General features: G+C 39.3%; 1 protein-coding gene across 6 annotated transcripts in view; it reads left to right on the forward strand.

The window, feature by feature from the left end:
• Positions 1-24,761, forward strand: part of ABCG2 (ATP binding cassette subfamily G member 2 (Junior blood group)) — a 133,101-nt gene that overhangs the window by 82,733 nt on the left and 25,607 nt on the right. For all 6 annotated transcript variants that reach the window (XM_029943290.1, XM_029943317.1, XM_029943309.1 and 3 more), the window contains 6 exons: positions 8,365-8,586; positions 13,462-13,521; positions 14,112-14,226; positions 14,820-14,972; positions 17,835-17,992; positions 24,069-24,220. In XM_029943290.1, the coding sequence (XP_029799150.1) occupies positions 8,384-8,586; positions 13,462-13,521; positions 14,112-14,226; positions 14,820-14,972; positions 17,835-17,992; positions 24,069-24,220 (841 nt within the window). In that variant the 5' untranslated portion in view covers positions 8,365-8,383. The remainder of the gene's footprint in view (positions 1-8,364; positions 8,587-13,461; positions 13,522-14,111; positions 14,227-14,819; positions 14,973-17,834; positions 17,993-24,068; positions 24,221-24,761) is intronic.

The following is a 24,761-nucleotide window of genomic DNA, read 5'->3' on the forward strand; positions in this document are numbered from 1 at the left end:
TCATCACCCACATGATGGCACAGCCCAAGGGGTTGACAAGAGAAAATCAATAAACCAACCAGATTGGCTCACTTGAGCTGTCTGTGTCCATTCGTTTGCACTGACGCCAGCCCTCCTTCAGGTACCCCTGGACAGATCGGAGCAAGACTCCTGCAGGTTGCTTTTTCTCTACATCCTTCTCAACCCGTCTTGTTTCATGTGTTGTTGATTTTACCGTTCTCACAGGTATGAGGTGATATCTCCTTGTAGTTTTGATTTGCATTTCCCTGATGGTGAGTGATGATTCAGATGTTGGCTATCTGTATGTCTTCTTTGGAGAAATGTCAATTCATGTCTACTGCCCATTTTTAATTGGATTATCTGTTTTATGAATGCTGAGTTATATAAGTTTTTTTAAAAGATTTTGGATACTAACACTTCATCATATATGTCATTTACAAGTATCTTCTCTCATTCCTTAACTTGCCTTTTAGTTTTGTTAATTATTTCCTTCACTCTACAGAAGTTTTTATGTTGATACAGTACCAATATTTTTGTTTGTGTTTCCCTTGCCTCAGGAGACACGTTTAGAAAATAATTGCAACAGCTAATATCAGTGAGGTTACTGCCTGTGTTTTCCTCTGAATTTGAATGGTTTCATGTCTCACATTTAGGTCTTAAATCCATTTTAAATTTGTTTTTGTGTATGGTGTAAGAAAGTGGTCCAGTGTCGTCCTTTTGCATGTAGCTGTCCAGTTTTCCCAACGCTATTTGTTGAGAAGACTCTCTTTTTTTTCGTTAGTTTTTCCTGCTTTGTTGAAGATTAATTGACCAAATCGTTGTAGGTTCATTTCTGGGTTTTCTGTTCTGTTCCATTGATCTATGTGTCCGTTTTTATGTCAGCACCATGCTGTCTTGATCGCTACCACTTTGTAATATTACTTGAAATCCAGGATTGTGAGGCCTCCAGCTATGCTTTCCTTTTTCAAGATTGCTTTGGCTATTCAGGGTCTTTCGTGATTGCATATAAATTTTAACATTGTTTCTTCTAGCTCTGTGAAAAATGCTTTAGTATTTTAATAGGGATTGCATTCACTGTGTAGATTGCTTTGGATAGTATAGACAGTTTAACAATATTTGTTCTTCCAATGCATGAGCATAGAATGTTTTTTCCATTTCTTTATATCATTTTCAATTTCTTTTATAAGTGTTTTAGTTTTCAGAGTACAGATCTTTTACCTCTTTGGTTAGGTTTATTCCCACACATCTTTTTATTTTTGGTGAAATTGTAAATAGCATTGTTTTTTAAAATTTCTCTTCTGCTGCTTTATTATTGGTGTATAGAAATGCAACAGATTTCTGTACATTGATTTTGTGTCCTGTGATTTTACTGAATTCATGTACCAGTTCTAGCAGTTTTTTGGTAGAGTCTTTTGGGTTTTTCTATATGCAGCATCATGTCATCTGCAAATAGTGAAAGTTTAACTTCTTTGTTACAGATTTGGATGCCGTATGTTTCTTTCTGTTGTCTGATGCTGTGGCTAGGACTTCCAGTACCATGTTGAAAAAAAGTGGTGAGAGTGGACATCCTTGTCTTATTCTTGACCATAGGGGAAAAGCTCTTAGTTTTTCTCCACTGAGTATGATATTAGCTATGGGTTTTTTTATATGGCTTTTTTAATGTTGAGGTATGTTCCCACTATCCAAATACTTTGTTGGGAGTTTTTCTCATGAATGGCTGTTGTACTTTGTCAAATGCTTTTTCTGTGCCTATTAAAATGATTATATGGTTCTTATCTTTTCTTTTATTGATGTGGTGTATCATGTTGATTGATTTGCAAATGCTGAATCACCATTGCAACCCAGGAATAAATCCCACTTGTGATCATGGTGAATGACTTTTTAAGTGTATTGTTGAATTTGGTTTGCTAGTATTTTGTTGAGTGTTTTTGCATCTATGTTAATTAGGAAATTTGTCCTGTAGTTCTCTTTTTTTTGTGGTGCCTTTATCTGATTTTGGTTTCAGGGTCATGCTGGCCTCATAGAATGAATTTGGAAGTTCTCTTTCCTTTTCTAATTTTTGGAATAGTTTGAGAAGAATAGGTATTAACTCTTCTTTGAATGTTTGGTGGTATTTGCCCATGAAGCCCGATCCCAGACTTTTGTTTGTTGGGAGATTTTTGATTACTAATGCAATTTCTTTGTTGGTTATCAGGTCTGTTCAAATTTTCTATTTCTTCCTGTTTCTATTTTGGTAGTTTATATATTTCTAAGAATTTATTCATTTCTTCTAGGTAGTCCAGTTTGTTGGCATATAGTTTTTCATAATGTTCTCTTATAATTGTATCCCTGTGGTGTTGGTTGTGATTTCTCCTCTCTCGTTTTATTTATGTATTTGAGTCCTTTCTCTTTTTTTCTTGGTAAGTCTGGCCAGAGGTTTATAAATTTTGTTATTAAAATAAATTAACCCATTCTATTGTTTTTTATTAGTTTCTATGTCATTTCTGTCTGCTCTATTCTTCATTATATTCTTCCTTCCGCTGCTTTTCAGTTTTGTTTGTTGTTCTTTTTCAATACAAGTTTATTTTTAAACTCATTTATTCTGATCTTAATCAGTCCTGACCATACATAAAATTCTTTTCCAAAGATTCCCCTTCACAGATCTTCTACAACTTTCCTTTTCTTTTAGACTTTGTTGTAAGCCTTCCCTCTGTAGAACAGTCTTATTTTAGGACAAAATTATTTTTTTTCCCTCTCAACAAAAATGTATTTTCATTCCTTATACCTTTCTTGCACATATCTACTTTCCTACATACAGAGTTGCTTTCTTTATCATATCCAGCAGTCTTAATCACATTTAGCAGAATTTTCTCTCTTAGAAACAAACCTTAGTCTTCAGTGAAAACTAAAGTTAGGATTGTGAACTGTTACACTAGAACTCTTTACATTGGCAAATTTATGAGCACATTTCATAAGTTTTGGAAACTTTTTAATAGTATAATTTTCAATAAAGGATAAAATCATTTACCAGCTGACCTAAGTATCTTTAGTTTCATGGTAATAATACAAAAGCAGAAAAGCTTTGTTTAGTAATAAATGTTTCCGTATTTTATCTTATTTGGAAAAAACTTAGATACCTGATGAATTCAACCCAATTATTCAATTAGCCTAGCAAAAGTTTTAACTTACCAGAGATTTTGAAAGCTATAAATCTTTTCATGTATTTAACCTACTTGCTTTTAGCAACAAATAAGAACTTCATTTGACAGACAAAATCATATAGCATTTTAGGTTATTTTTGCCGACAAATTGCAACAGATAGAACATGAATTTAATAAATTCAGGTAGAATAAAAGCTGATTATCTGTATTATATTTGATGTCAATAACTGCCAAAATGTGTCTAATTAAACCAACAACCTTGAGTTAGCTTTAATATATATATATTTTATGTTTTTTATTTATTTTTAAGAGACAGAGACTGCGTGAGCAGGGGAGGGTCAGAGAGAGAGGGAGACACAGAACCGGAAGCAGGCTCCAGGCTCTGAGCTGTCAGCACAGAGCCCAACACGGGGCTCGAACCCATGAACTGTGAGATCATGACCTGAGCTGAAGCCGGACGCTCAACTGACTGAGCCACCCAGGCGCCCCAAGTTAGCTTTAATATTGAATATGTTGCACCTGTGTTCACTTAAAGCAACTCATTCCTGTTCCTCGCTGTCAGTTTTACCTGCGGCTCCTGTGAGGAAGTCTCTAGTGAGCCGCTTAAGTCTAAGGGAGCTCTCAGGCCTCTTCATGCTGGTTTGGGAGCTGCTCCAGTTTGGACTTTGTAAGGAGGTGGCCCAACAGCTTGCAGTGCTTTAGGAGGAGTAGGAGTGGACGGTGCTGGAGGCAGTGGTATATGAGCCGGTTTTGTGAGTGACCCCGATGGCAGTATGGGAACAGGAGGGGGCGGAGGTGGCAGGGGTGCTGCTGCCAAGGCCAGGGGCACGGTCAAAGTTTGGACTAATATTCCTTTAGTTCTGTCTCCTGTATTTCCCTCCTGCAAAACAGGCTTTTTTCTCTGGTTGCTTTCAGCCCACTGGAGGAGCTGGAGGAGCAGGCAGGGGTTGGGCACTGGTCCTGGTGTTTGTGTTTAAGGGGTGGTTTTAGGATTCCCGGTGTCTGCCTGTCTTGCTCCCCCTTTTCTTCATGATGTTGACTATTGGGAAGTGGGTCAGGTGTCTTAAATCTTTGTCTATCCTTATCCCTTTCAACTTTCCTTGCTGTGAGGCATCTTTATTATGGAGTCACATAAAAGCCTGAGTGTAGGGAATTTTATTCCAGATCATATGAACTTGAAAATCATTTGAGTTATTTTTATCTTTCTGAGGTTTACAGTGCCCAGTTTCTCATCAGCTCTCGCCTTTAAGCTAATTAAATAGAGCTCCCTTACATATTAAGTTTAGTGATACTGTTTGGAGGTAGAGAAAAATACCTCATTCGTAACATGTAAGGACACATACACAAACAAGACACAAACTCTGTTTCAGTAATATTTGTGGAGAGGACATCTTAGGCCCAGTTTCCAAATATCCTTTTATTAAAACAAATATGATTACAAGACAGCATGATAATTTCTGGATCCATTAATTAGTTATTTTCCATTTCCAGTTAGAATACGGTTGGTTTTTTCCAAAGATACAAAAAACTGCAGCAACAAACAAACTGAATGAAGCCCAGCGTACCTCTGTGAGCGTTGGTTTCTCTCCCCAAAGCCAGGGGGTTCACTGGTTAAACCAAATGACTTCCTAGTGTCCAGCTGATTAGCCTTACAGCTGGTTTTCTCTAGTGACATACACAAGAAAACTAATCCAGATATGTCAGAGAACCCCATTTGGGATTTGAGACTCAGGTTATCCTTAACTTTTCCCACGAGTCAGCACTTGCATGTATAGGCTCCATGTGTAGGGTACACGTATCTGCCAGAGTTTCCTGTGGGTTGTTGCTGGTTTTGCAGCAGCTGTTACGCTTTTGCAGCATGGTTCCCCATTCCTTTTAGTTTCAGTTTTATTTTTAGAATAAGGCTTGAATAAGATCTAAGGATAGTAGGTGTGGTGGGGTGAGAGGGTGCTGCTTGTGAGAGTTGGAACAAGGGCCGTGATACACCTTCTGATGTATCTGGGTTTCTCTCAGTGAGGTCAAAGACCGTGGAGGGGCTGGGAGCACTGGGTGATCAGTCTTTCTGTGTGTGTCCCTGGACCAGTCAATCATTAATTACTTTATGAGATGGGACATTCCTATGGGACCTCTGCAGGTCTTGAGGAATATCCTCTGACACTTCCATTATAGGCTTTCAGTCACCTGCAAGGATTATTTGGCCAGAAGGAGCAAATGTTCCTGCTGCTTAGAGCTGAGTGATTCAGTCTCTCATATTTTGAGCCAGAAAATATACTCAAGCCTTACACTGATAGTATGCCAGTTAGTATAATGGCAAATTAAGACATCCAGCCCATCAATTCCAGCCCCTCTAGGTTATTCCCACCCAGAGAACCTTCCTGTAACTCACCAGCTTGAATAAGAGCCAGGACCATAAAGTCAAATTGAGGAGGTGCAGCTATCAGGAGAATTCACCCCATACATCTATGAGGTGCTGGGAGTTCAGAGGGGCACAGAGGACCTGTGTTGGTTCCCAGCGCCCAAGTTCCAGAGGACCCCCACCCAGGAGGTCTCCGGAGAGTTGCTCTGATATCCTGCCCTTTGATGCCAAGTAATGTTGATGCCAAGTGAACAAATCGTTTTAAAATTTTTAAAGAGAAAGGGAAAGACTTTTATTTGAGCCCAAGTTAGCACAACAGCCCAAGATACATTATCCTGACAAAGAAGAGAGTGCTTTGGGGAAGGAACATTTGGTGCAGGGTTATCTGTGTGTGTGTGTGTGTGTTTTACAGAAAGAGTCAAACATCATGATGATGGACATTCCAGGAAGTTACAGACTTGATCGTATGTTTTTAGCATGTGCAGGGCTATATGACTTTCCCCTTAGGAGAACCAGAGAGGTTTCTTTTGTTATTCTTATCTTTATGTTTGGAATGCTTCTTTTTGGTAATTTTTTGAATGAAGCAGACATATAGTGTGTGCTCCAGGCAGAAATAGAGCTTATGCTTTGAGATTTTGTCAGGTCATTTTAACCTTGGTAGGAAAAGTTAAATTTAGCTTCTCTGAGAGCCCAGGAGCAGGGTCCAAAAATACTAAAAGTTAAAAATTTTCTTTATCATTTACTGATTAAATATTTCCTCAGACTTTTAGACTAAGCAGCTTCTTTCTGCCTGTTTTTTCTGAAAATTTCCACATGTGTGTACAATTTGCCTTGAGAAGAAAGGGCACAGAATGCTGGGTTTGCCTTTGTGTTCTCTCCTTTCTAGGATTTTGGCTCTGTAAGTCCTAGAAGCTGTGGTTACTCATCACACAGATCTCCAAATAGTTGTATGTTACCTTTTGTCACTTTCACAGTTGTTCTTTGGAGGATGCTACATTTGGAATAGCCAGAGAGAAAGTTCTTCATGGATAACTTTTATTTTTATTGTTTTTAATTAAATTAATTTTATTTTATTTTTTATTTTAGAGAGAGAGTGTGTGAGCCAGGGAGAGGGACAGGGTGGGTGGGGGAGAGAGAGATTGAGAATCCTGAGCAGGTTCTATGCTCAGCATGAAGCCTAATGCCAGGCTCCATCCCACAACCCTGGAGTCATAACCTGACCCGAAATCAAGAATTAGACGCTCAACCAACTGAGCCACCCAGGCGCGCTGATTACTTTGATTTTTAAAAGTTAAAACTGGGATTGTCAACTATACTCCAGCAAAACAAAACAGAACAAAACAAAACAAAAAACAAAGTTGATGGTCATTTGACATTTAAAACCTAGCTCACAAGCTATTAAGTTCACCATAAGTCTTAGTCTAAGTCTTTTAAAGGAAACTTCTATGATTTGTCTTATGAAGCATTAAAAAAAAATTAATGGGCACACAAGTACCCAGTTTTAGGGAGCATTTTTAAACTCCACTTAAAAATTTATTTTTTTATTAATTTCTTTTAATGTTTGTTTATTTTTGAGAGAGAGAGAGAGAGTGTGTATGTGGCTGTGTGAGGTGGGGAGGGGCAGAGAGAGAGTGAGACACAGGATTTGAAGCCGGCTCCAGGCTTGAGCTGTCAGCACAGATCCCAATGTGAGGTTCGAACCCACAAACCACGAAATCAAGACCTGGGCCAAAGTGGGATGCTTAACTGACTGAGTCACATAGGCACCTCTAAACTCCATTTATAAATTTAATACTCTGTTTTTGTTCTAAATTCTATACCTGCTTCATTATTGGTTTGGGTTTCTTAATCATTTTTATATTTGATTCTAAATTTTCCTAGAATTAAATATGTTCACCCACTAAGAAATGATTATGTCATCCCAAACAGTTTTGGAGCGTATCTTCTTGGCTGATTTAGGGAGTATGACAGCCAGGGATATAAAGTCAGGAGCTATAAATTCAGAGAAATTTCTCTTGTCCCAGACTGCCTGGATTAACCCCCTTTTTGTAATAACTATTCCAGGAACCCCAAAAATCAAACAGCAAAAACAGGTGATGGTAATCATGTGGTCTGCCCCTAATCTTGAATTGTATTGTAACATGCTTTTCAATCCAGGCAAGTCTAACTCCCACTTATCTTTTTCCTGCTTCATGAGTTTTGAGTAATTTTTAATCTCTGTATTTCCTTGTCAAATGTTTAATTAACAACTAATTGGAGTTTATGTGTTTCGAGTGGTGTCTGCCCCCTAATCTAGGTCCTACGGTCGTTCTTACCACAGTATGGCCTGTTCATTGAGGATGAAACTATTTACTGCATCCTAGTTTAAAATGGACTTGTTTTTAAAACATATATAATAGTATATTTTATTGAACCCATTGTATCCAAAATATTTTTACTTCACCATGCAAAAAAGGACTAACCAGGTATTTTACATTCTTCTTAAAAATTTAGGTCTCTATTTTTAATTTTTCTGAATTGAGGTATAATTGAAATATACCATTACATTAGTTTCAGGTATATATACAGTGATTTAATATTTGTTTATATTGTAAAATGATCACTATAAGTCTCATTAACATCCATCACAAAGTCACAATTTTTTTTTTGTGATGAGAACTTTCAAGATCTGCCCATTTTAACAACTTTCAAATATACAATGCAGTGTTATTATCTATAGCTACCATGTCGTGTATTACATTTCCAGGATTTATTTATTTTGTAATTGGAGATGTGTGCCAAAATGACTTGTTTTAAGTGTACTGTTAACTGGTATTTACAACCTCATTTATCTGGACGATCAACTTACTGTTGCTTTTCCCTCTACAGAGAGGCAGAAACTCTCCAGATGTCTTCCAATAATGACCAAGTTTGTATCCCAATGTCACGAAGAAACACCAGTGACCTCCCCAGGACAACCTCCAACAACCTGAAGACGTTTACCGAAGTAGCTGTGCTAAGTTTTCATAACATCAACTATCGAGTAAAAGTGAAGAGCGGCTTTCTTCTTGGTCGAAAAACAGTTGAGAAAGAAATACTGACAAATATCAAGTATGTGCATGAACTTGTATTAGAAACAACTTTATTGACATACAGTGAGCTTGACAGGTTTTGCTTATTGCAAATAAAGGACTTAAGAACATTTGTGTACCACTCTATGCAGACATAGAGACACATGCTTTTATTTCTTGTGGCTGAACTTGGAGTGAAATGGTGGATCACATATTAGGTTTGTGGTTAACTTTAAAGGAGCTGCCAAACTATTGTTAAAGTGGTTGCTCTATGTAGATCAACTTTTGCTTGGGAAACTGAACAATTAATGTGTCATTTAGTTATTCCTGGGTATACCTTGTGGTTTACTGGAAAGTGACTGGCTGTATCACTTACTAGTTCTTGGTTGTGGGGGCATAATTATAATCTCTGAACTTTAGTTTCTTAATCGTGGAACAGAGAGAAGACCTGCTATTGTACCTTATGAGCCAGACACTTTTAGGTACTCATGTACTTTATGTCCTTCATGTTCTCGATGCAAGAACCAGGTAGGGGAAATGACAGTATGTTGTAAAAGTACTTTGGTTTTCAAATACACTTGCTTTAAAGGAGTGGTCTGTTTATAAATTAATTTGTACCATTTACTTATTGCTTCTCCCCAGTACACAAGCAGAGAGAGACTACTTAAATATAAGACAGCTATAGCTTAGCTTACGTGATGCAGTGCAAGTCCAAAGTGGTTAGGGAAATTAGGAATCAGATCAATATGTCTAACTGTATTTTAGAATTCAAATCAGTACAAAGCTGTGGTCTTCATTCTCTTCATCCAGAATGAATGCATCATGTCGAGGTGGAGTGGGCAGTAGAGTGGAGAGAGAACAGTGAGCATTTATGCAGAATCCACTTTGTCCCAGGTGTCTCTACTTTTTCACAGATGATAGCCATCAGGGTTTTAATGTTTTTCTAATGTCTACAGAGGTGAGCTTGGTTCTTCCTCTCTGTGGAGGGGGGAGTGAGTCTAGGCATGCTCAGACAGCGTAGCCTATTTGTTTAATAGGGGAAATAATTTCTCCTAGACAAAGAAATAACTTTTTCTGGCTCTTTTGTCTGTGGGCAGGGAAGAAACTCTGGGGATCTGAGACTGATTGGGTTGCCAGGAGGGTACGCTTAGATAGTACTTTCTCCATGCAGTAATACCTACTGTCATGCCTACTTCCTTGTTGCTTTTGTGTGTTAGTTGAGAAACCTTGAGTAGGAAAATAGGAGAGGAATGGTAGATGCAAAGGTTTTATCTTTTGCTGCATGCCTAGATTAGAATCAACTAACTTTTCTGAAAAGCTGATAATTTTTTGTGGAACATGATAATCAAGAAAATGTTGGTCATGCAGTGCCTGGGTAGCTCAGTCAGTTGAGCCTCTGACTCTTGATTTCGGCTCAGGTCATGATTTCACTGTTTGTGGGTTTGAGCCCCATGACTGGCTCTGTACGGACAATATGGAGCCTCCTTGGGATTCTCTCTCTCTTGCTTGCTCTCTCTCTCTGTCCCTCCATCATGTGTGCTTTCTCTCTCTCTCAAAAATAAATAAACTTAAAAAACTTAATAAAAAAATGTTGGTCACTTCAGATATTGTGCTAAGTGAAAGGTAACAAAGGACCTGAATGTGTGCAGGTTGAATAGATTTAAAATGTGTGCTATGCAAGTGTACATTTATCTTATGTTTTAAAACTACTAGGTTAGTAACTTGGTACCGTAAAAGTGTCATCTCTTCAAGACTTCATAAAAGTTTATGGTTCAGTGGTATGCATTTTAGCACTGAGTGAGTTCATCCTTGCATGCCTAAGTAGGTTCATAAAAACTCAGTCAAATCTTGGAATTCATTATAATTTTATGGTTGAAAGGACAGGTGAGGTTGGTTTCCTTATTTGCTCACATGTCTGGTTTAGGGATCCCTGAGGAAGGTTACCCCTAGTTTTGCTGCAGTGCTTCTTATGTTTCCCCTGCCTGTTGACTTCAACTAAGTAGAGTTTCTGGGATGGGGAAAGGTTGCTCTCATGAACCTTATTTTTGATTTGTGTTTACTAGAACCACCAGTATTCACAGTAGTAACTGTATTTCAAAAAAACCGGTGAGAATCTTGAGTTTCCTTTGGACACTTTGTAATCTCATTTGTAGATCTAAGTAACTAGAACCCGATTTTCTCTGTGGGGGGAAGAAGATAAAACAAAATCTGACTATAAGCATTCAAACAGGTGAGATTTTACTTCCTCATGAAAAATCTTTTTATTACACTTAGTTTGTCTCCCTACCGAGTATTTGGACTTTTCTTCACCAAGGCTGAAGATCTATGGAAAAAATGGTCTATTCTAGTAGATGTGTGAATATTTTTTAATCTTCAGGTAAATTTTTTATACTGTTCCAGGATTTTTAAAATTTATAATTTATGTTGACATAATTAAAAAAATTTTTTTAAGGTTCATTCATTTCTCAGAGACAGAGAGAGACAGAGCTTGCGTGAGGAAGGGGCAGAGAGAGGAGTGGGAGACAGAATCCAAAGCAGGCTCCAGGCTCTGAGCTGTCAGCAAAGAGCTCCATGAGGGGCTTGGACTCATGAACTGTGAAATTATGACCTGAGACAAAGTCAGACACTTAACCGACTGAGCCTCCCAGGTACCCCTTGACATTTGTTTTTATTGAAAACTGTTTTTTAGCTTTCCTGTAAGTAATGGTCATTTATCAAAATTTATTCAATAAATTTTAAGTGTCTGCCAGGTGCTTGACATTGTGCAAGATGCCCTCTATTCCCAGAAGCCTTCTAATCTAATGGTGGATTCAGACCGGTAAAACACTTCACTCTAGAGGGATAGATAGAAGAATTAGAAGATACCACAAAGCCCCTAATCCTAAATTGGAGGCCCAGGGGCATGAGAGAGAAAGTGAAGAGTGTGTGTACAGCAGGGTAGGGAGGGAAGGTAGCTCCAAGCAGTGGGAATGGCATGGCCCTCCATAAAATGGGACCCGAGAATTAACCATTACATACTAAAATGTGATAGATGTGACATGAATCCTTTAGCTAGCCTTCACTTGGTATTTTCAATGATCTACCCATTGTAGACCACTGTGCTACATGCTATGGTGAAGTGAGGGGTGACATAAGAATGCACCATTCTTGTTGACAAAGTTTTACAGCACAGTGAGGGAGACTTTCGTGCACATAAATGCTGTAAAGCTGTAAATAAGGGTGGGAAGTGGGTTTTGAGGGATGATAGCAGAATGGAGGGCAGGGTGAGGGAACCAGGGGATTGGAGACCATAAACCGGAACAAGGGTCAACAGACTTTCTGTAAAGGGCCTGATAGTAAATATTTTCAGCTTTATGGGCTATAGATCTGTGTTGCAACGACTCAATTCTGTCATTGTAGCGTGAAAGCAGCCATGGACATAAATGAATGAGTGTGGCTCTGTTTCAATAATACTTTGTTTATGAAAACAGAAAGCAGGTGACCAGCTCTCTTTTGCTGACCCTTGGACTGTAAACTCCATGAGGCTTAGGACTTTGTCTTATTCTCTGTCCCATGTCCTAGAAGAGTGTCTTGTACATACGTAGTAGTCACTGGATAATTGTGTTGAATGAATGGAGGGAGAATTAGCCACTGCTCCCAATTGGAACTCTTTCTTGCATTAGTGGTTATACATTATTGGTTTTTTTTGTAATGGTAGGGTTTAGTGCCAAAGTAAGTGTAACTTGGGGGCCTATGAAATTGTCCTAGAGTGTTCACATTCAATTTTGGGCTAATCATTTAGGATTAGTTGATCTTTACATGAATACATGTTTTTAAAAGCCTGGGAGAGTTTTCTGACAATTAAGTCTTAGTGAATAACAAGCTTCTTTCCAGTCATTTTAGAAGCAGTTACGAGGTAGCTATTAATAAAGAAGATGTATCAAGAGCTACAGATAAATGCACCTTGAAAGTTCACTCAGCCAGTATGTGTTTTTACTTTCAGGGATGAGGGGAGGAGAAGAGGTCATTGAAAGAATAGGAGATTTTTCTGTTCTATAGCTTGTTCCTAACTTACCAAACTCATTGTATTTGTTCAGTGTCTCTGTGTGAGGCACCTCCGTTGAGGAACAGAGTGAAAGCTACCTATCACTCCAGCATCCACCAGCCATTTTACAGTTGTGACAACTTAAGTTGTTCCCTACAGAAAGTGGCATCTACCACTTCTACCCTGAGAATTTCCAAGTCCATTTACCTGAAACTCTATGAAAAAGAAAATGATCGATACATCTTGAGAGTATATGTTCTGCTTTTTCTAATTCACTAGAAAGTTTGTGAGGGTTAAGAATGGGTGATGTGTTTTTTGTTTCTTTCTTTTACCTGTCAGGTGCTTTAATCTAGCTGTTGAATTTCTACTTCAGATACATTTTTTTATCTGAGTAGATTTAAGCAGTGAGAGCACTACTACTGGTGATTCTAGAACTCCATCGACTTATTAATTGTGTAGAACTCGACTAGGTAGCAAATGAGGTGACTTGAGGATGATTAATGTCACTGAATATTTATAGTTAAGATTTGCTATGCTCTTTACACTGTGTTTGGAGGGATAAATGCTAATAGAGATGTTTCACTAGATTCTGTTACTTTAAGGAAACATGAACTTTCTTGTGTCCTTTTTCAAAAAATAGAAATGATTTAGAGAAGAAGTGAAAGGAATTTAGAAGGACCCAAGCCATTTTTCGTAGACATCTTGAGTATTGATTACCATTGTTTGTACGCGGGACTTATGTTAATCGACAGTTCAGTGCCTTTTTCCTTAAAGAGTTTGTTTGTGCTTGTTTTCTGTTAATCACTTTTATTGAGTGTATTAAATACAGATCCTAAATTAATAGAACCAGTTTTGAAGCAGGCCAGTCAATTGGTATGTTTGTGTTTACAGTGGCATCATGAGACCTGGCCTCAATGCCATTCTGGGACCCACAGGTGGAGGCAAATCTTCGTGAGTATGATAATATAAATCAGCTTTTTCTTTGCAGCTCAAGATTACTTTCACGTAAGCATGTATTTGTTGAGCACTTGCTGCACGTCTAGTCTGGTTCTAGGCCCTGCAGATAACATGCAGCAGTGCTGGCTTGCATTTGTCTCAAGGACTGGGAAATCTTGTTCGGTCAGCTTACTAACAGGACATGATAGGCATACAACTATTGGCTATAGTTTGATCTATGGGGGAGGGAAGGAGGGAGAAAACATGGAAAGTGGGGAGATGGAGCCAAAGGTGTAAGTGAAGTGTTGTATCTTAGACAAAGGAGCACATAGCCTGCCTTGAGACCCCCAAGGTCACACAGCCTGGAAGATTCTTTTGGAAGTCTGTGCCAGATCAGCCAGCAGTGTCTCGGTTTCATGTTTTGGGCTTTATTGTAGCATGTACTAAAAAAGGGAAGGTAAGAATTTAAAAATATACATAATTTTAGATAATCCATAGAATTTCTTGATCACTTAATTTTCTAATTTGAGCAGATTTGGATTCAGGGTAGCTGAGAGATATAGCCTGAGTTGGAGAAAAACCGCAATGTATGTGTCCTCTCATAGGTTGTTAGATGTCTTAGCTGCGAGGAAAGATCCACATGGATTATCTGGAGATGTTTTGATAAATGGAGCACCTCGACCTGCCAATTTCAAATGTAATTCAGGTTACGTGGTACAAGTGAGTATTTGTGGATTTGTATTTTAGCTTTCTTCTATTTCTTTGTGGGCAAGTGCCTTGGCTAATGGTTCAGCATACTTCCAACTGACATTATGACATATTTATAGAACCAGTTTCCTTTACACCAGCTTTTCATAATCTCCCATAAGGTTCAAAGTAGTGTGAAATGAAAAGGCAGGGAGAGTGAGGAATACAGCCACGGTAAGGGCAATGATTTCCATTCTAGTTCTCATTTCCATAAGACACTGCGGTATTTATTCCCTGGTGGTCCTACCTTTAGCCTTGTTCTTCCTCCAGCTTAGAAAGATGTTATGGTAAATTCTGCATAGAGCAGTATGACATGTCTGATGGCAGTAATCATAATGCCCTGTGTCTATTTGGGGGTACCAATACAGGGTGAAAATTATGCCATCAGGCTTTTCCAGCTGTCTATATGTGAAGGAGCTGTTTTTCATTTATATGATTGCAAATATATCATTAGCTAGGACTTTACGTTGGGTGTGTTATTCTTGTGGATTACATTACATGTACTTAAGGGTGATAGTATTAGGAAAGACCTAATATGTATTGTTAAAATGCCATTTTGCTTTAAGGATGATGTCGTGATGGGCACTCTGACAGTGAGAGAAAATTTACAGTTCTCAGCAGCTCTACGGCTTCCAACAACTATGTCGACTTATGAAAAAAATACGCGGATTAACAGGGTCATTCAGGAATTAGGTCTGGATAAAGTGGCGGATTCCAAGGTAAAGTGGAAAAAACAGACAGGATCATAGGTGGCAAATAGGATCTTACCTGTGTGGATAGTGTAACTCTTATTCAGAAGTTTTCTATAATATGTATGGTCAATAATATGTGTGGTTATACAAAGTGGCTGCTTTGTATAACGAGAAAAACATAGTATGGAGATGGAAATCAGCCAAGAAAAAGACCTAAAAATGTTTGAACCCTGCAAGTGAGGTGTGGCAGAGTGGTCTAGTATGTAGAAGTGTTTTTCCAAAGAACACGAGGCCCTTTCCATGTGATGATAGCTCTTGCCGCTTTCCCACACTGTTTGTCATGGGTCATCCACTGTCTTTACATTAACTTTCCTTCTTCCTGTTTTCTTTCCCCTTTTAGCTGTTCTTCCTCTTCCTCCAGGAGACTTTGTTCCATTGCTTTTGAGGTATATTTCTGGAATTCTTAAATGGCAAAAATCCAAGGGTTCTGGCTCTGTGTTTCACTTTGCTATAATTGGCTTTCAAAACTGTATGTAGTCAAAGTAAAGTTTCTTTTTCTTTCTTTAAGTTTATTTATTTATTTTGAGAGAGAGTGTGTGCATGGGAGGGGCAGAGAGAGAGAGAGAGGGAGAAAGAGAATCCCAAGCGAGCTCCACACTGTCAGTGCAAGGAGCCCAATGCAAGGCTCAAACTCACGAACCTGTGAGATCACGACCTGAGCTGAAATTAAGAGCCGGATGCTTAACTGATTGGGCCACCCGGGCGCCCCTAAGGGAGGGTTTGTTTCTAATTTAGGTGGGATCCCAGTTGTTTTTCTATAGCTTTGGCACATTAGTCTCTTATCCCCCCTCCCTCCTATCTTCCTTTCTTCTGCCAATATTTACTTACTGTGCTGGGCTCCTAGGTTTTAAGAGAGACAAAAATAACTCCTTTTGTGGTTGTGCAGAGTCAGGAGGAAGAAATGAAATGAATGAGAGAACTTTACAGTTGATGACTAGGAATGAAAGGTTTGTTGGGAAGACACTTGAAGCTTTGGGTGAAAATGAGCTTTTTAGATTGTGGTGGCTATTGTTTAGCATTCTTTATTATTTAATTTAATTTAATTTATTATTATTTTTTAAATGTTGTACTTATTTTTGATACAGACAGAGACAGAGCATGAGAGGGGGAGGGGCAGAGAGAGAAGGAGACACAGAACCGGAAGCAGGCTCCAGGCTCTGAGCCAGCACAGAGCCCGACACGGGGCTCGAACCCACAAACGTGAGATCTGACCTGAGCTGAAGTCAGAGGCTTAACCGACTGAGCCACCCAGGCACCCCATTTAAAGATTTTATTTTTAAGTAAGCTCTACACCCAGTTTTGGGCTTGAACTTACAACCCTGGGATCAAGAGTTGTATACTCTCCCAACTGAGCCTGTGGTGGCAATAGTCTAATCCCCCTGTGAAGCGTATCCCTGACTTAGAGATAATGAAGAAAGGGGTGTTCTGCTGGCTGCTGCTTCCTGTGATATGATCTGACATTTAAAAAAATGTTAAGTGTCTTTTGTTATATTTTGGTTGGAAGTATCTTTCTGGGATGCCACCATTTACTACTTTTGTTTTATGAGTTTATGAGTTTGGGTTTCCTTTGCTTTGGCTCTGTTTCTTTCATTTTGTCGTTTTAGTAAGGTGCGTTTCCCATCTTTACCTTCAGGTCACACTTCTTTACCAATAGACAGCCATTGCTCTAACTTATTTGCATATAATTCCTGGGAAAATGAGCTGAAGGTAGTTGTTCACTTCTTAGAATTTATTTATCTAATTGATTGAAAATACTTAATTTTTTTTTACCTTTTTATGAAATTTTAAACATAACAGAAATGTAGAGAGAATAGTCTGATCAGTATCATAATTATATGATTATAGAATAATTAATATAATGGTATGATGCTAATAACATTCACCTAAATTTCCCAGTTGTTAACATCTTTTCCCAATACATGCTTCAGGGTTTTTTTCTAAAGTATTTTTTTGAAGTATTTTTTAAAAAGTTATAAATATCGTATTTCACTCCTGAATACTGATTGTGCATCTTAAAAAGAAGACATTTGCCGACATTACCACAATCCTATTATTAACTAACAAAATTAACAGTATCTTAGTATCAGCTATGGTAAGCCCATATTCATTCACATTTTCCCAGTTGTCCCCAAAATGTCTGTTATAGCTCAGTTGTTAACAGCATCCAACCAAGGGCATTAGTAGCCCTTGATGATCTGTCTGAAGACTCTTAATGTAGGAATTGCTTCTTCCCTCCCCCAAAACCTTCTTGCCCCCTTGACCCCCACCACACACAGTGACATCGACTAGTTAAAAAGACTGAGCCAGTTGCCCTGTAGAATATTCTGTCTTCTGGATTTGTCCAAAAGAATGAGTCAGGAACATGTGGTGTAATAGAAAGTGAACTTTCTATTCACCAAGCCACAGTGAGCACTTTTGGAGGGATGAAGAGTGAGGGTGTAAGAAAGACTAATACATTATAGATGCTTTCCCCTTCTCCTCTCCTATTTTTGTCTCCCTTTTGGTTTGTGATTTTACTATTCCAGGGCCAAATCTTTTACTATTCTAATTTAATTACCTTTAAACTAAATATTTGACTTGATAGGGAACATATTGTACTGTTAAGCATGGCTTTCATGTTAGGTTTAGCCACTTACCTGGTTTGAGCTGCCTCAGTTTACTCTTCTTATTAAAGAGAAACCTACCTCCTTCCCTATTTTCATTTATTTGCTATTTGGAGTAAGTGAGTATATGAGATAAAGTGCCTCTTACAGCATCAGCACATTGTAGGATCTCCACAAACAGTAGTGGCTGTGGTTGTAATTGTTAATAATGATATTTGTGTTTTAGGTTGGAACTCAGTTTATCCGAGGTGTGTCCGGAGGAGAAAGAAAAAGGACTAGTATAGGAATGGAGCTCATTACGGACCCAGCCATCTTGTTCCTGGATGAGCCCACGACTGGCTTAGACTCAAGCACAGCAAATGCTGTCCTTTTGCTCCTGAAGAGGTAAATGCTATAGGAACATTATTCTCTCATCCATGCAATATCTGATCACCTGCTGTATACCAGGTATTCTTCTTGATGTAGGGAATTCAGCAGTGAGTGCAATTTCTTCCTTCCTTGTTTGAGGGAAATAGTCGATCAACAAATATATAAGTATTTCAAGAAAAATGAAGGAGGGTAAGAGCATAGTCAAAGATGGCTGTAGTGGCGGTGGGGGTGGGAGTAAGGGTGCTATATTAAACAGCAGGATGGTAAGGGAAGACCTCAATGATGTGAGCCAGGAGTGAGTGAGCAGAACCTTGATGTCTGGGAGAAGGGAGTCCTCCTAGGAGGGTAGACCAGTGAGTCCTGAGGCAGAGCGTGCCCTATGTGTTTGGAACATCAAGGAGGCCAGAGGGACTGGGTCCTGGTGAACTAGGTGGAGTGGGGAGTGCTTATTCATTAGTTTGCTAGGGCTGCCATAATGGGCACCAATGGAATGGGAATGAATGACTTAAACTACAGAAGTTTAGTTGTTCATATTCTCGGGAGGCTAGAAGTCCAAGATAAGAGCGTCAGCAGGGTTGTTTTTTCTGAGGCCTTTCTCCTTGGCTTGGGTTGTGGGTAGTTATCTTCAATCTGCGTCTTCACGTAGATTAAGGCCCCCTCATATGACCTTATTTAACCATAAGTACCTCTTTAAAGACTCTGTGTGCAAATATAGATATATTTTGAGGTGTAGGGGTGAGGACTTCAAAATGAATGTTGGGCGGGTGACATTATTCTGTCCCTAACAGTTAAAATAGAACAAGAGATAGAATTGAGTGGGAGGCAGATTACATAGGCTTTGTAGGCCACTGTAAGAACTGTGGCTTTTATTGTCTCTAGGTCACATGGGAGACTTTTAGAGAGTTCTAGAACAGAGGAATGGCAGCTGTGTAGAGAAAAGGCTGTAGTGCAAGGTGAGTACAAGGAAACCAGTCAGGAAGCTGCTTGTGTTAGCGCAGTGGAGATATGATGCTGGGTTTGACTAGGATGGTAGCAGTGAGCTGGTGAGAAGTCATGGATTCTAGATCTATTTTGAAGATAGAACCTGCAGAATTAGTTCATGAATTGGACATGGAGAGTAGTTATTGAAAGAATGAGTTTCTAAAATTTGGGACCTGAAAAATGGAAGAATGGAGAAAAGAGCTGCATTTATATTTATTCCTCCAGTGGGAAGAATAAGTTTGTAGGGGAAACTTCAAAAGTAAGTTTTAGACATTATTAAAAAAAATTAATTAAAAATAAACTTTAACCTAACAGAAAAGTTACAAGAGTAGTACAAAGAAATCTCATGTCCTCTTGCCTAGATTCCCCAACTATTACCATTTATCTGCGCTTGCTCTCCCTCCATCCCTCTACCACACATAGTCTTTTTCTGACATCATGTGCCCTAGCTACTCTGGAGTGTAGCTCCAAGTACCGAGGACACTGCTCCTACAATTCCACCGTACACACCTCCCAGCCAGGGCGTCCACAGTGCTGTCAGCACCACCATCCAATGCATCAACTCCAGGTGGACTCCACCAGTTGTCCCAGAACTACTGGCTCCAGAAATACTTTTTAAAATCTTTTCTAATCCTGAACAGTTCGTCAGTATTTCCTGGCTCTCATGCTTTGTCTGTCTTCAAGAGTACATTTCGTAGCGTGGATGCATCCAGTGTTTCCTGATGACTAGACTCAGGCCGTGAATTCTCGGCAGGGATGTTACAGAAATGATGCTGTGTTCTTGTGCCAAAATCAGCGGCTGCGTGATTTTTCACTTCTCCATGCGTGGTGTTTACTATCATCACCTGGTCATGTTGGTGCCTGCTGGGTTTAACCTGCTGTGAAGTAATTGATTACTATTTTGTTAGGGGAGATAATCAGTTATTATGTCCATTTCCTGTTTCTCATCAAATCTCTCCCCCCCCCCCCCAGCTTTAGTATATATTGGAAACTTCTGCCTCGATCAATTATTGGTATGATGGTTGCCACGTGATTTTCTCTATACATCAGTTTTTCTACATATATTAATTGGCATTCTACTACAAAGAACTTTTCCTCCTTCTCTATTCATTTTACTCATATTCTTATTTTAGTCAGTGGATTATAATCTGCTATTATTTATTTTCTCTGATTAAAATTAGCCCTGATTTGGCCATTGGAAGCCCCTTCAGTCTGGCTTTTGTGTCCTTCTGACATGCTTCCTAATCATTCTTCAAGCATTTCTCTACTTTATGGTCAACATGATGATCCATGCTCATCCTGCGCTTCTCCTGTATCAGATGCGTCTCTAAGGAGCCCGGTACCTTCTGGTGTAGCCAGAATTTAGAACCATGATCTGATTACTCAGTGCGCTTACTGCTGCTGCAGCTTCATGGCTTCCAGACCCACTCAGCAGGCGTACCTAGCAAGTATTTATGTACATGTGCATTATGTACGTGTGTCACACACATATTTTATATTGTTTTTATTAAAGATTTTATTTTATTTAGTTTTAAAAAAATATATGTGAATTTTATTTTATTTTTGCTTTCATGACAAGTCATGACAATATTTTCTTTTTCTTTCTTTTTTTTTTTGTTTATTGTCAGGTTGGTTTCCATATAACACCCAGAGCTCATTCCAACAAGTGCCCTCCTTCATGCCCATCACCTCTTTTCCCCTCTCCCCTACCCCCATCAACCCTCAGTTCTCAGTATTTAAGAGTCTCTTGTGGTTTGCCTAAAGGTTTTATTTTTATTTAATCTCTATACTCGACGTGGAGCTCAAACTCATAACCCTGAGATCCAGAGGTATATGCTCCACTGACTGAGCCAGTCAGGCACCCCATTTCTATTTGGAAAATATATGGAATATTAACTTATTATGTGTATATGTAGTTTGAATAGAATGATAGATGCAAACATACATCTGTAAATATTGCTCTGTTAGTATGTGTGTATTAAAAAACTCACGAACGTGTAACATTTCCAATCCAGCCTAACATTTGAGTATTCTTTTTAGTTTTCTCCCTTTTCATATTTGTTTGTTTTTTTAAAAATATTTATTTATATTAAGATAGAGAGTGAGAGTGAGTGTGTGAGTGGGGAAGGGACAGAGAGAGCGGGAGGGAGAGAAAGAATCCCAAGCAGGCTCCACGCTGTCAGCACAGAACCCGTGCAGTGCTTGAACTCATGAACTGTGAGATCATGACTGAGCTGAGATCAAGAGTCAGACATTTAACTGATCGAACCCTGGAGGCGTCCCTCCCTTTCCATGTTTGTAAATGATTTTTTAGGTAGACAAAGGCTTAGCTGTCATTATCTCAATATATTTACTTACTTGGTCAGCCAAGTAACTCAACTGTTAAACATTATTAATCTGTTAGTCACTCTAGCCATTTTCTCTGCCCATTTACCTCTGGGACTGCTCCCCACCTCCCACTTTTTTAAAAGCTACCAAACAGATTATCTTTATATGACATCCTCTTCTTGTCATTGCCTTGCTTCCTCTGATGCCCATGCCCTCATAAGCAAGTCTCTATGCTGATAAGAAGAAATAGGAAGACTTTAGACATCTTAAGTTTGAGGGGCACCTGGGTGGCTCAGTCGGTTAAGTGTCCAGTTTCATCTCAGGTCAGGATCTCATGGTTCGTGGGTTCGAGCCCTGCGTCGCACTCTGTGCTGACAGTTAGTTCAGAGCCTGGAGCCTGCTTCACATTCTGTTTCTCCCTCTCTCTCTGACCCTTTCCTGCTCATGCTGTCTCTGTCTCTCAAAAATAAATAATAAACAGGGAAAAAAAAAGTTTGAGATGGCAGTTGCACATATAAGTGAAGATACCAACTAATGGGCCTGGGGTTCAGGTTCAGTTAGAGAATGCATGATGTTTTTGTTATGTGTAAGTGTGTTAACAGCATTCATTAGAGAATGGGAATTCGTGTGGAATGCTTGACTGTGTCACGTTTCATCATGTTTTGCTCTAGTTAGCACACAAGCGTCGTTCCTTCTGCTGGAGGGCTCTAACCTGGTCCTTTTCACACTCTACTGTGCACACTAATCACGAGGGTCGTGTTAAAATCAGGTTCTGTTTCTACAGCTTGGAGTCCAAGAGTCTACATATCTCATCGGAGATCCTGATACTGATGTCATCTGTCCTCAGAGCACAAGGCTTTCACACCAGTCCACTTGCCTGCCTCCGGCCCTTCACCAGCCCTTCCTTAGGCTCTAACTAAAGCTGCAGCTCCTGAGTGAAGGGATTCATTATGGGCTTATTTTTTGTTGCAGTCTCTTTTACTAGCTTTTTCCCCTCCCCCAACACTGCACATACCTCTGGGCTCTGCAATGACACTGAACTGCTTGTAGTCTCCTTAGTAGACTGTGTTATTGTACACTTTTTTTTTTTGCCATCTTCCTTCAGCCTGACTACACCTTCTCTTGTTGATTTACTCTGGTTGACCCCTTTGATATACTACTTAACATTATCTTCAGACTGGGTTATTGATTTCTATTTTGCTTATAAGGAACCCTCAGCTTCTTTTATTCCACACTATATTGAGATGATTGATCTATTGGCCTGTTCCTTTTGGGGGCAGAATGAATATACAGACACTGCTAGCATATAGTGAATAGGTACTTAGAAAATGCCTAAGTTGACGTGATACCTCTCGTAAAATATTTTCAATAACTACGGGTTTTTAACAGTGATTTTGGCCTTTGTTTCTTCTACCTGTAAGTAGTAATTCCTGTGTAAAGGTAGTTTAACAATGTTTTGGCCATGGAATTAGATTAGGGATCAAATCCCAGCCTCACCCCTTAGTAACTGTGACACTTAGGGCCAGTTGCTCAGCTCTCTAAGTCTTATCTGTAATATAAAGGTAATGATAATATTAGTACTGCTTGTAACAGTATTGTGAAAATTTAGATAAAGTTATCTATAAGTATGTAGTAGCAAAGACATAGTAAGTACTCAGCAATGTTAATTGTATCATTAGGGAAAAAGAATGAAAACCAATTCCTAAAGAGCCAGGAGATTGAAATGATCAGTGAGAATGGGACATGCAATCATTTTATTGTTTTCTGTTTTTTATTTATTTTTGAGAGACAGAGAGAGACAGCATGAGCAGGAGAGGGTCATAGAGGGAGACACAGAATCTGAAACAGGCTCCAGGCTCGGAGCTAGCTGTCAGCACAGAGCCCAACAGGAAGCTCGAACCTACGAACCATGAAATCATGACCTGAGCTGAAGCTGGACACTTAACTGACTGAGCCACCCAGGCACCCTTCAATCATTGTTTTAATATTTAGTCCATAATATGTTTTCAAACTTGAGTGTACTTACAGATTACCTGGGTGCTTGTTAGAAGTATGGATTCACTAGGCCCAGTAGGTCTGAAAATGTTCAGGGATCTGCATTTTTAAATGTATGTATGTTTGTTTGATTGATTGATTTTTGAGAGACAGAGACACATCATGAGCAGGGGAGGGGCAGAGAGAGAGGGACACACACAATTGGAAGCAGGCTTCAGGCTCTGAGCTGTCAGCACAGAGCCGAACATGGAGCTCAAACCCATGAACTGTGAGATCGTGACCTGAGCCGAAGTTGGTCGCTCAACTGACTGAGCCACCCAGATGTCCCAGATATATGTTTATTTTTGAGAGAGAGAGAAAGAGAGAGCACACATGAGGGAGCGTGCATGCACACACTAGTTGGGGAGGGGCAGAAAGAGGGGGACAGGATCCCAAGTGGGCTCTGAGCTGACAGCAGAGAGCCCAATGCAGGGCTTGAACTCCTGAGCCATGAGATCATGACCTGAGCTGAAGTAGGTCATTTAACTGACTGAGCCCCCAAGGGCCCCCAGAGATCTGCATTTTTAATTAATCTTCTGGTTTATGTAGACTGCCCATGGAACACACTTCAGAAACCCTAGTACTTCATAAAAGCACTGAATTGGAAATGAGAAGTTAGTAAGAGAAAATCAAGTCAAACTAAGAACAGATAATCTGGAGGCAGGAATAAAGTTGTCATAATGTTCACATTTCAGGTGTTTAATGACTCAGACATTTAATGACTTTTATTTTTTCACTTTTAACTTAGGATGTCTGAACAGGGACGAACAATCATTTTCTCCATTCATCAACCTCGTTATTCTATCTTCAAGTTGTTTGACAGCCTCACCTTGTTGGCCTCAGGAAGACTGATGTTCCATGGGCCTGCCCAGGAGGCCTTGGGGTACTTTTCATCCATAGGTATGCTTGACTTTTTCATGTGCTAAGTTACTTTATTAAGAGAATCCTAAGAGAGTAAACGGGGTCGGTAGGAGTGCTCTTTGGTCTCTGAATAGATATACTGTGGCTTCCACCACTCCAAAATGTCTTTGATAGTTTGGTGCCAGAATTTTTCTTCACTTTGCAGCATTAGCTTGTTCTCTGGGTCTCTTTCCTGTTCTGGTTGAGAATGTCTGCATGCGTGTGTAGGAGTATTTCTACTGGGCCTGGACCTGATCTGCTTCCCACTTCTGGCATCCTTTCCCTAATTGTTCAGGAAATATGTTGGCTTCATAGCCATCATCTGTCAGTTGGACATATTGGAAAAGGCCTATAATTATCCTCAAATTGTTTGTCTTCTTGACTGTATCACGGATCAGGCTTTATCATTGTATTTCCTTGTAGAAGATGTTAGTCTTCTTTGGTGGAGGTTCATAGATGCTACTTAAAATTTTCTAGTAACATTAAATTGCAGACTTAGGCCTTGAGTGGGTGTGAGTAACTTGCCAGTTAGTAGAATGAC

The sequence above is a fragment of the Suricata suricatta genome, chromosome 1 (assembly GCF_006229205.1).
Source record: "Suricata suricatta isolate VVHF042 chromosome 1, meerkat_22Aug2017_6uvM2_HiC, whole genome shotgun sequence".
Taxonomy (NCBI): domain Eukaryota; kingdom Metazoa; phylum Chordata; class Mammalia; order Carnivora; family Herpestidae; genus Suricata; species Suricata suricatta.